This window comes from Tachyglossus aculeatus, chromosome 1 (assembly GCF_015852505.1).
Source record: "Tachyglossus aculeatus isolate mTacAcu1 chromosome 1, mTacAcu1.pri, whole genome shotgun sequence".
NCBI lineage: Eukaryota > Metazoa > Chordata > Mammalia > Monotremata > Tachyglossidae > Tachyglossus > Tachyglossus aculeatus.
The window spans coordinates 104,189,723-104,202,124 of NC_052066.1; the positions used below are offsets into that span (position 1 = coordinate 104,189,723).

General features: G+C 43.3%; 1 protein-coding gene across 1 annotated transcript in view; it reads right to left on the bottom strand.

The window, feature by feature from the left end:
- Positions 1 to 12,402, bottom strand: part of NPHP1 (nephrocystin 1) — a 69,837-nt gene that overhangs the window by 16,017 nt on the left and 41,418 nt on the right. The window contains exons 11-13 of the mRNA XM_038751410.1: positions 8,445 to 8,573; positions 2,670 to 2,744; positions 798 to 908 (exon numbers count right to left, since the gene is read on the bottom strand). Coding sequence (XP_038607338.1) covers positions 798 to 908; positions 2,670 to 2,744; positions 8,445 to 8,573 — 315 coding nt within the window. The remainder of the gene's footprint in view (positions 1 to 797; positions 909 to 2,669; positions 2,745 to 8,444; positions 8,574 to 12,402) is intronic.

Genomic DNA, 12,402 nt, shown 5'->3' on the forward strand with positions numbered 1-12,402 from the left:
GTGTCTGTTTACTGCTATAATGCACTCTCCCAAGCACTCAGGACAGTGCTCTGCATACAGTAAGCGCTCAATAAATATGACTGACTGACTGGCTTGTGTATCCCATGTTGGATGCCCATCCCAGTTCCCGATGTCCATCTCATGAAAATTTTTTTTAACTGGCACCAAATCACCAAATCAATCCATCGATGGTATTTATTGAGCACTTACTATATGCAGAGCACCATACTCAGCATTCACAGAAGACCAAGATTAAATATTCAAAACTTAACAGGATTTAGGAGTCTATCCCCCTCAGAAAAAAGAGGAGAGGAAAGTAGAGATCGTACTGTAGGGGAGTCTGCGTTCCTTCTAGGTGTAAACAGAGTTTGAAGACTCCACCCTGCTAATTCATCAATCAATCAATTGCATTTGTTCAGCACTTACTGTGTGCAGAACGTATACTAAGCATTTGGGAGAATACAACAGAGTCGGTAAACAGGTTCCCTGCCCACGACAAGCTTACAATCTAAGGGACTGCAAGTCATTTCCACCCTGAATGCTAAGCCAAGCCAATGTCAGAAATAAGAACCCGAATGAAATGATGATATTCTAGATGACAGAACTGACTACACTCTGGACTTCTACATTCTGTATTCGAAACAAACCACTGCAACCAGGAGTTTTACTCTCCTAGTTCCTTGAAGGGTTCATGACATCATTTCTCACAGATGCTGCTCATTTTTAAATTCACGTGGGCACTACAATTCTCATCCAGCGGACTCCCTGGAAGTGATTACGAATTTCCCAGCTCTTACATTGCGAATGTAAGTGACTCCAAGTTCAAATAATATCCCGAGGTCTGAGCACGGGGAATTGGACCGCACGAAACAATCCCCATCCAGCAAGTTCGGCAAGATGCCAGTTACCTAAAAGAGGAAACAGAAAAATGTGCACTCCGTAAAAAGGGAATTATCATTTGGGATCTCGGATTCCCACTAAATGCCTCTGGGTACAGGTTCCCTAACTGGGCTCAGGAAAAACCATCAGATGGGGAGGCAGAAGATGCTGATTCCTGTCTTAAATCATACAACTTCTTCAGTAAATCAGACAACTTCTCTGAACTGCTCCTCTCTCTGTCTTTTTTTTAAGGTATTTGTTATGCACTTATTATGTGCCAGGCACTGTGCTAAACTCTGGGGTAGATACAAGCGAATCAGGTTGGACACAGTCCATGTCCCCACCTGTGGCTCACAGTTTTAATCCACATCAAGACTGCTCTTTCCACTAGGCCAGGGTTATTCTCTGATTTCACGCCTAATATCTACTTCATGGATTAGGGGGTTCATTCATTGGGAAGCAGCATGGCTCAGTGGAAAGAGCCTGGGCTTGAGAGTCAGAGGTCATGGGTTCTAATCCCGCTCCGCCGCTTGTCAGCTGTGTGACTTTGAGCATGTCACTTAACTTCTCTGTGCCTCAATTACCTCATCTGTACAATGGGGATTAAGACTGCGGACAACATGATCGCCTTATATCCTCCCCAGCACTTAGAACAGTGGTTTGTACAAAGTTAGTGCTCAACAAATGCCATCATTATTATTTTTGAGAAGCAGCGTGGCTCAGTGGAAAACAGCCCGGGCTTTGGAGTCAGAGGTCATGGTTCAAATCCTGGACTGCCAATTGTCAGCTGTGTGACTTTGGGCAAGTCACTTGACTTCTCTGGGGCTCAGTTACCTCCCCTGTAAAATGGAGATGAAGACTATGAGCCCCCCGTGGGACAAACTGATCACCTTGTAACCTCCCCAGCGCTTAGAACAGTGCTTTGCACATAGTAAGCACTTAATAAATGCCATTATTATTATTATTATTCATTCAATCGTATTTATTGATACAATGAGTATGTTTCGCAGGACCTTAAGTTTATAACTAAATTGTTGCCACGTACTCTAACTCTTTCTAAGGCTCAAAGTAAGTCAAAGCTGGATTGCCATTTTTCACGCTTAACATTTCTCCCACTATAAATTATCACTTTTCTACAAAAAGAGGCCATACTTTATTACATTTTTACTGAGGCCAACCTAGACAATTTCATATTCCAAATGGTTCTCTTATAATAAGCACCTGTTGATGTGAACTCCTATGACAGAGCAACATTTCAGTGCAGTTCAGATAGGAAGCCAAAACAAGTGCTTATTAAAACAATAAAAAGAACAGAGAGGCTGTTTCACCTGGGTCCTGAAGTGCTGTAGCGACAGAAAGTCAGGACCCTCAGTTCATCGATGACTCACACGTACAAACCATAAACTCCACCTCTACGAGACATGAGTTTTATTTAGATGAATTCCTTTCCATTTTGAGCCAATGTCCAACTTATCTAATCAGGGCTGAAGAGATCACAGTTCAAGGTGGCTTAGCTACCCAACTTCTTAACCCATTTCTAGTTAGACTTGAATCCTGGTTTTCATTTATAGTTCATGTTCTGGAAGTCCATTCGCTAAAATAATGCCCTGCTAGTGTGCCTGTTACAATAATATTTTGGCTTCAGCACTGAAATGACTTATCTTGCTAATTCATCCTTAACAAATCGCCTCTAAAAATAGCCAAGAAGAATCTCTTGCCCACCCAAACACAGAAATTTAGCACATTTTATTTAACAGCTATCAGACACGGTAAGTACTCTGAATACTCACTCGAGGAGAAAAGGTCCACGTTTTGGGTTTTTTGGGTTGCCAGCTGGCTCTGACTGTGTGAATGTTGCTCAGAACCTGAAATGAGATTTTATTTTGACTGAACTCGGGGGATGAGAAAAAGAGACAACAAACACTTCCACCGTTACAGCAAAATCACACAACTCACTAACATTAAATTAAACGGAATTAGCCTATTCCCATAGTCAATCTAGGCTTACCATCCACCCATGTACAAGCGGCTGAACTGTGGGATAATTAGGATTGGCTGGCACGCAAAAAGATGAGTGGTTATGGAATATGTTGGGCAGCAGTGTGGCCTGGTGAAAAGAGCACGGGCCTGGGTTCTGATCCCGGCTCTGCCACTCGCCTGCTGCGTGACCTTGGGTAAGTCACTTAACTTCTCTGTGCCTCAGTTTCCTCATGAGTAAAATGGGGATTCTCCCTCCTAGTCACTGAGTCTCACGTGGGACAGGGACTGTGTCCAACCTGATTTACCTGTACCTACCCCAGCACTTAGAACAGTGCTTGACACATAGTAAACATTAAAACAAGTCATTAAAAATACATTCATAGGCTCAGCAGAGAAAGGACCACCAGGAGTCAAACCATTTCCTTCCGCAGTGACTAAAAGGACTGCATCTTCACCCCAGGTAGATGGATGTCTATTTTTTGCGCCTCAGAGATGCCCAGGGCTCCTCAGTAACCTGTTCTCTTTCCCAAACCTATGGTCAGTTTTCTCTACCTAAAAAAATGTAAAATCAAAAAGAATAAAAAGAAAAAAAGACATTTAACAAGTCCTGGCCAAATAATGTGTTGGCCAGGGGCTGATCTACAAAGGAAGACTTAATAATAACTGTGGTATTTGTTAAGCGCTTACTATGTGCCAGGCACTGTACTAAGCACTTGGGATGGATACAAGAAAATCGGGTTGGACATTGTCCCACATGGGGCTCAAAGTTTTAATCCCCATTTTACAGATGAGGTACCTGGGCACAGAGGAGTGAAGTGACTTGCCCAAGGTCACACAGCTGACATGTGGCGGAGTTAGGATTAGAACCCATGACTTTCTGGGTCCCAGGTCCATGCTTTATCCACTACTCCATGCTGTTCCCCCCTTACAGCAACAAAATAATGCCAGACAGACAGGTAACTGTTTTAAAATGGTCAGGGCATCATTTCTTTGGAAAATATTTTGCATTTCTGTCTTCATGGGCAAATTGCAAACTCTAAAAACAGCCAAAAAACAAGATATTATTTGAGTTCTATTTCTGATCGCAAAATTTAGGTAAAAATTGTATAGTTGTGCTCATAAGTATTTAGCATACTCCCACCCTACCCCTCATCCCCTCCGAGGCGCCCAATATGTGAACAATCATTTCCAATTTCTCTTTCATTTGTTTTATTATAATAATCATTGTTATGGCATTTATTAAGCACTTACTATGTGCAAAGTGCTGCAGTAGACAAGGTTGAGATACAAGGCACAGCACTTGCATACATACCCATAATTTATGCATTTATATTAATGTCTGTCTTCCCCTTTAGACTGTAAGCTTGCTGAGGGCAGGGAATGTATCCTTAGTGTACTAATGTGTACTAAGCACTCTGTTATAAAGTGCTTAGTACAGTGCTCTGCACTCATTCTTCCCGAATGCAGGGGTCACATTTCCCTTAAGGAAAAGCCACCATAGAGTAATAATAATAATACTAATTGCGGTATTTGCAAAGTGCTCACCTGTCTACATGTTTTGTTGTCTGTCTCCCCCTTCTAGACTGTGAGCCCGTTGTTGGGTAGGGACCGTCTCTATATGTTGCCAACTTGTACTTCCCAAGTGCTTAGTACAGTGCTCTGCACACAGCAAGCACTCAATACGATTGAATGAATGAATGAAGTGCTCAGATACCACTGATTGATTGAGAATGGGCAAAATCCCTGTCGCACACAGGTTGACAATCTATCTTATCTCCATTTTACAGTTGAGGAAACTGAGGCCTAGAGAAGTTATATGACTTGCCCAAGGCCACACAGCAGGTCTTCTGACTCCCAAGTCCTGCCTCTTTTCCACTAATAATAATAATAATGGCATTTATTAAGCACTTACTATGTGCAAAGCATTGTTCTAAGCACTGGGGAGGTTACAAGGGGGTCAGGTTGTCCCACAGTGGCTCACAGTCTTAATCCCCATTTTACAGATGAGGTAACTGAGGCAAAGAGAAGTGAAGTGACTTGCCCAAAGTCACACAGCTGACAGTGGAGTGGGATTTGAACCCATGACTTCTGACTCCAAAGCCCGTGCCCTTTACCACTGAGCCACACTGCTTCACTAAGTCACACTGCCTCGCTTCCCTTTCCAACAAGTCAGTGTGCAAAATCAGAAATTCCAACCTCTGTTTTGTGTTTGCGGAGAAAATCATTTTTCTCTTGATTTTAAATGACAAAAGTTGCCTACTTAGGAGATCATTACAAAGTACCTACATAAGGAAAAAGAGAAGAGAGCTACAGAAAAGATCTATCAAATCCAGCAAGAAAGTGAATTCATCTGAGGCTGTTCAATGGTGCCCCTTCCTGGCTACTCGGAAAAAAAACCTGAATTTTGGCCTAATTTCATCCCAACTCAGCTCCTGTGGCTGGTATGCACACACGCTCACCCACACCCTCTGCTCCCTCTCCCCACAGCAAGTCAAGAGGTCATGACAAGATTCTTGTGAAAACCCAGGACGAAAGGCAAGGGGGGAGAGAACTACTAGAGGTACAACTTAAAACATTGATATTATTAATAATAATGGCATTTATTAAGCGCTTACTATGTGCAAAGCACTGTTCTAAGCGCTGGGGAGGTTACAAGGTGATCAGGTTGTCCCACCGGGGGCTCACAGTCTTAATCCCCATTTTCCAGATGAGGTAACTGAGGCCCAGAGAAGTGAAGTGACCTGCCCAAAGTCACACAGCTGACAATTGGCGGAGCCGGGATTTGAACCCATGACCTCTGACTCCAAAGCCCGGGCTCTTTCCATTGAGCCACGCTGCTTCCCTAATTCCCTAATATTATTCATTCATTCATTCAATCGTTGTTATTGAGCGCTTACTGTGTGCAGAGCACTATATTAAGCTCTTGGAAAGTACAGTTCGGCAACAAAAAGAGACAATCCCTACCCAACAATGGGCTTGACAGTCTAGAAGGGGGGAGACAGACAACAAAACAAAACAAACCAAGTACACAGGCATCGATAGCATCAATATAAATAAATAGAATTATATATATATATATATATACATCATTAATAATATAAAGAGAATAGTAAATATGTACATATTTACACATGTGCTGTCGGGTAGTGAGGGGGGTAGAGCAGAGGGAGGGAGTTGGGGCGATAGGGAGGGGAGGAGGAGGAGAGGAAAAGGGGGGCTCAGTCTGGGAAGGCCTCCTGGAGGAGGTGAGCTCTCAGTAGGGCTTTGAAGGGAGAAAGAGAGCTAGCTTGGCAGATGTGCGGAGGGAGGGCATTCCAGGCCAGGGGGAGGATGTAGGCTGGGGGTCGATGGCGGGAGGGGCGAAAACGAGGCCCGGTGAGGAGATGAGCAGCGGCAGAGGAGCGGAGGGTGCGGGCTGGGCTGGAGAAGGAGAGAAGGGAGGAGAGGTAGGAGGGGGCGAGGGGATGAAGAGCTTTGTAGCCATTAGCGCGGCTCAGTGGAAAGAGCCCGGGCTTGGGAGTCCGAGGTCATGGGATTGAATCCCGGCTCTGCCACTTGTTAGCTGTGTGACCTTGGGCAAGCCACTTAACTTCTCTGTGCCTCAGTTACCTCATATGTAAAATGGGGATTAAGACTGGGAGCCCCACGTGGGACAGCCTGGTGGCCTTGTATCCTCCCCAGCGCTTAGAACAGTGCTTAAATACCATCATTATTATTAGTATTATAGTGAGGAGTTATTGCTTGAAATGAAGGTAGCTTTGTATAGACTTGAAGCTTTATACAGAGCTAAAAAAAACTAAATATATACTAAATTTGTTGTTCAAGGTTTCTGAATGCTTGAGCCCAGCTTTTTCTTGGAAATAGACATGTTAGATTGAATTAGTGGGTGCCCTAATAATAACAGCATTTGTTAAGCCCTTACTATGTGCAAAGCACTGTTCTAAGCACTGGGGGAGGATATAAGGTGATCAGGTTGTCCCACGTGGGGCTCACAGTCTTAATCCCCATTTTACAGATGAGGTAACTGAGGCCCAGAGAAGTAAAGCGACTTGTCCAAAGTCACCCAGCTGACAAGTGGTGGAGCCGGGATTAGAACCCCTGACCTCTGGCTCCCAAGCCCGGGCTCTTTCCACTGAACCACGCTGCTTCCCTAATGACACCATGCTTTTAAAAATAGCCACAAAAACAAAAATAAAGCCCCAGTGAAGGCTTTGGGCAAGTCACTTAACTTCTCTGCGCCTCAGTTACCTCATCTGTAAAATGGGGATTGACTGTGAGCCCCCCGTGGGACAACCTGATCACCTTGTAACCTCCCCAGCACTTAGAACAGGGCTTTGCACATAGTAAATGCTTCATAAATACCATCATTATTATTACCTTGTATCCCCCCAGCGCTTAGTACAGTGTTCTGCACACAGTAAGCACTCAATAAATATGATTGATTGATTGATTATTATTATTTGGGGACAAAACACAAGGACTGGAAATCAAGAGACCCCGTTCGAGTCCCCGCTCTGACTCCACTTAGTGTCCCTGTGCAAGTCACTTATCTGCTCTGGACCTCAGCTTCTTCATAGGTGAAATGGAGATCAAATACCTGTTCTGCCTCACCCGTTTTTTTAAAATGTCATTTATTAAGGGCTTACTATGTTTCAAGCACTGGGTAGATACAAGCTAATCAAGTCACAGTTCCTTTCCCACGTGGGGCTCAACAATTTTAAGTAGGAGGGAGAACAGGGATCCCCATTCTGCAGTTGAGGAAACTGAGGCACAGATAATAATATAAGTAATATTAATACTATTATATTAATTACATATAATTAAGTATTATTATCACATGCACTAATCATATAATATATTAATTATATTAATAATGTCATATTCTATATGATATATTATATTATGTTAATAATATTAAGTATTTATTAATGTTAATTATTAATGTTAATTATTAATGTTAGTTATTAATGATGATATTGAAGATAATATTGATGATAATGATGATGCTAATAATAGGTGTTAAGTGCTTACTATGTGCAAAGCACTGTTCTAAGCGCTGGGGGATACAAGGTGATCAGTTTGTCCCACGTGAGGCTCACAATTTTAATCCCCATTTTCCAGATGAGGTAATTGAGGCACAGGGAAGCGAAGTGACTTGCCCAAAGCCGCACAGCGGACAAGTGGCGGAGGCAGGATTAGAACCCAGGACCTCTGACTCTCAAGCCCGGGCTCTTTCCACTCGGCCACGCTGCCCCTCAGCAGCCCAGTGACTGTAAACCTGGGGTGGGACAGGGGCTGTGTCCAATCTGATTATTTCGTATCTAGTCCAGATTTTAGGCCAGTACTTGGAATACATTTAGCATGTAATAAATGCCATCGTTATTAAGCAATATTAAGGAAAGAATAAGGAGGGAAGAGATTAACGGGGGGGGGGGGGAACAGCGAGAGAAATGTGCAATGAGAGGAAAGTCATTTTTAAAAGCTGACACCACGTGGAATATTTTGAAGGAGCAGGACTAAGAAAATCAAATTATTTTTCTTTCTTTCTGTCCTCCTTGCGTAAAATGCATCACATAATGACTCACCCTATTACCATCAAATAGACAGAGGCGAACGTGTCTGCTGAGGACCTGTATGCTGACTCCTGGAAGAGGAATCATTTTACAGCTCCACAAGGTTAGAATCAGGGATACCCGACTTGGTCTGGGTCTAATCTGAAAGAGAAAATTATGGATGAAAAGAATTGATGTTTCGGAGTTGCAAATCACCAACACGTAAATAAACCGTCTACGCTTGCCATAAGCATCTGGGAAAGGAAATTCACTAAATATCGAAGAAAAAACGATGGCAAAAATCGACACGACTGTCGATTTGAAACGTTAATTCCTATATATTACAATCCATTTTATGTGTCATTTGGCTTCCGGTTGCAATTTACTATTTTTTCTTCTTTGTCCTAAAATCCATCCCATTTGTCTCCACTCGGGTGAAGAGTAAGAATGGCAAAAATTAAATTGAACACATATGATAATAATAATAATAATAATAATAATTATAATAATAATAATAATAATGGCATTTATTAAGCGCTTACTATGGGCAAAGCACCGTTCTAAGCACTGGGTGGGAGAGTTGACATAGAAGCGCCGTCCTTTTGGGATCTGTCGTTTATATTTGCTAGTTTGTGTACTAAACTTCCAGTCCAGAAAGCAGACCATTGTAGCTTATTGAATCACAGTTACACTATCGCATCAACCTCATTTTTCCCAAGCGCTAAGTACAGTGCTCTGCACACAGTAAGAACTCAATAAATACGACTGATTGATTGATTGATTTTTCTATCTGGCTCCAATCTCTCCCCTCTTATTCCACGCTTTACTCCGCTGCGGGGATCATTTTTCTAAAACACTGCGGTGCACACATCTCCCCACTTCTTAAAATCCTCCAGTGGTTATCCATTCCTCTCCCCACTTCAATCTATACACTTGTCTTATGGCGTTGAGTCGTCTCCGACCTACAGCAGCACCACGGACACGTCTTTCTCAGAATGCCCCGCTCTCCACCTGCAGTCATTCGTTCAGTCGTATTTATTGAGCGCTTCCTGTGTGCAGAGCACTGTACTAAGCGCTTGGGAAGTACAAGCTGGAGTCGTTCTGGTAGTGGATCCAGATTGGTAAAAATCCAGAAGCGGTTTATCATTGCCCCCTTCCGCACAGTCAACTTGAGTCTCCGCCCTCGACTCCACTTATTATTCCTCTATGTATTTATTTATTTTATTTGTACATATTTATTCTACTTATTTTATTTTTGCTAATATGTTGTGTTTTGTTCTCTGGCTCCCCCTTCTAGACCGTGAGCCTGCTGCTGGGGAGGGCCCGTCTCTCTATGTTGCCAACTTGGACTTCCCAAGCGCTTCTTCCTTCAATCGCATTTATTGAGCACTTACTGTGTGCAGAGCACTGTACTAAGCGCTTGGGAAGTAGAAGTTGGCAACTTGTCCTGTCCAGTGCTCCGCACACAGTAAGCGCTCAATAAATATGACTGAATGAATGAATGAAGGACTGTCTCCTACACCGCAGCTGCCTGGCACGGGTGAGTTGTACATTTCTATCCTATTTCTTTTATTTTGTTGGTATGTTTGGTTCTGTTCTCTGTCTCCCCCTTTTAGACTGTGAGCCCACTGTTGGGTAGGGACTGTCTCTATGTGTTGCCAATTTGTACTTCCCAAGCGCTTAGTACAGTGCTCTGCACATAGTAAGCGCTCAATAAATACGATTGATTGATTGATTGATTGATTGAGTTTTGACTTGTGGCAGATTGCCTGCCACACTTTAGCCCCTGCCCAAGCTGGAAATGGATTGGGATGGCCTCTGCTTGACTCTCCCTTCCGTAGTGGAGAAGAGTACTGGACACTCCGGGACAATCTATGCGCTCACACAAATCATCTCCCTGAAGTATCGCTCGGCATTCATCACTCGATTCCCCCAGGGAGTTCCAGTGACTTCTCATTTCCCTCCACTCCAGTCAAAAATTCCTCACAGTTGCTCCAAAGCTGTGAACCACCTCCTCATTCTTCCTATTAGCACCCACTCACCTGCTCTGCACCCCATCAAGCGCTCAATAAATACGACTGAATGAACAAATGAATGCTACTTCCCCAGTTCACACTTTTTGTTTCTCCCAAGCTCACCTACTAACTGCCTAACTGTGCCTTGTTAGCTCTGCCTGTACCCCTCTAGATTGTAAGCTCGTTGTGGACAGGGAATGTGTCTGCTCATTAGTTATACTCTACTCTCCAAAGCACTTGGTTCCGTGCTGTGAGCGCACTGTAGGGCAGAAATGTTTCTGTCTGTGGTTATTTTGTACTCTTCCAAACGCTAATAAATATTCCAAATAAAATATATTCCATTTAAATATAAATGGATATAAATATAAATTCCATTTAAATATAAATATAAAAATAAAAAATATTCCAAATAAAATATATTCCAAATAAATAGTATAGTGCTTTTAGACTGTGAGCCCACTGTTGGGTAGAGACTGTCTCTATATGTTGCCAATTTGTACTTCCCAAGCGCTTAGTACAGTGCTCTGCACACAGTAAGCGCTCAATAAATACGACTGATGACGCTGTACACAGTAAGCATTCAATCAATACGACTGAATGAATGCTTTGCACAAAGTAAGTGCTCAAGCAGCGTGGCTGGTGGCAAGAAGAAGGGCTCTGGAGCCAGAGGACATGAGTTCTAATCCCGCCTCCGCCACTTATAATAAAAATAATAATAATGATTGGAATTTATTAAGTGCTTACTATGTGCAAAGCACTGTTCAAAGCGCTGCGGAGGTTACAAGGTGATCAGGTTGTCCCACGGGGGGCTCACAGTCTTTAATCCCCATTTTCCAGATGAGGGAACTGAGGCCCAGAGAAGTGAGGTGACTCGCCCGAAGTCACCCAGCTGACAATTGGAGGAGCCGGGATTTGAACCCATGACCTCTGACTCCAAAGCCCGGGCTCTTTCCGCTGAGCCACGCTGCTTCTCTAACTTGCCTGCTGTGTGACCTTGAGCAAGCCACTTCACTGCTCTGTGCCTCAGTTACCTCATGTGTAAAACGGGGATTAAGACTGCGAGTGGGACAACCTGATGACCTTGTATCTTCCCCAGCGCTTAGAACAGTGCTTGGCACATAGTAAGCACTTAACAAATACCATCATTATTAAATACGATTGAATGAATGAATACCTTGCTCCAACTCTTCACTCTGTCCCCTTCCTCACACTGCTCCCATTAATAATGATAATAATTTTGGTATCTGTTAAGCGCTTACTATGTGCCAGGCACTGTTCTAAGCGCTGGGGTGGATACAAGAAAATCGGGGAGAACACAGTCCCTAACCCACGATGGGCTCACAGTCTCAATCCCCATTTTACAGGTGGAATAACTGAGGCACACAGAAGTGAAGTGACTTGCCCAAGGTCACACAGCAGATAAGTGTGACAGGAGAAGCAGTGTGGCTTAGTGGAAGAGCCCGGGCTTTGGAGTCAGAGGTCACGGGTTCAAATACCGGCTCTACCAACTGTCAGCTGTGTAACTTTGAGCAAGTCACTTCACTTCTCTGGACATCAGTTCCCTCATCTGTAAAATTGGGATTAAAACTGTGAGCCCCCCGTGGGACAACCTGATCACCTTGTAACCTCCCCAGCGCTTAGAACAGTGCTTTGCACATAGTAAGCGCTTAACAAATGCCATTATTATTATTATTATTCTTATTGTAAGTGGCAGAGTCATGAACTTGCCTGAAACTCATCCTCCCCACCCAAATCCATCAGACGACTGACCTCCCCATCTTCAAGGTCCTCCCAAAATCCCACCGAATAACTCACAATACCCTCATCTTGGAAACCCTGACGCTATCCTTAGCACTTAAGCATTTTGTTTTATGTCTTGTTCTTACTTCCTATGTATATGAATCTATTTTTAATCGGATTATGTCCACTTGCCTATTTTTATTTGGATTTTCATTTGTATACTCAATTGCTTATTC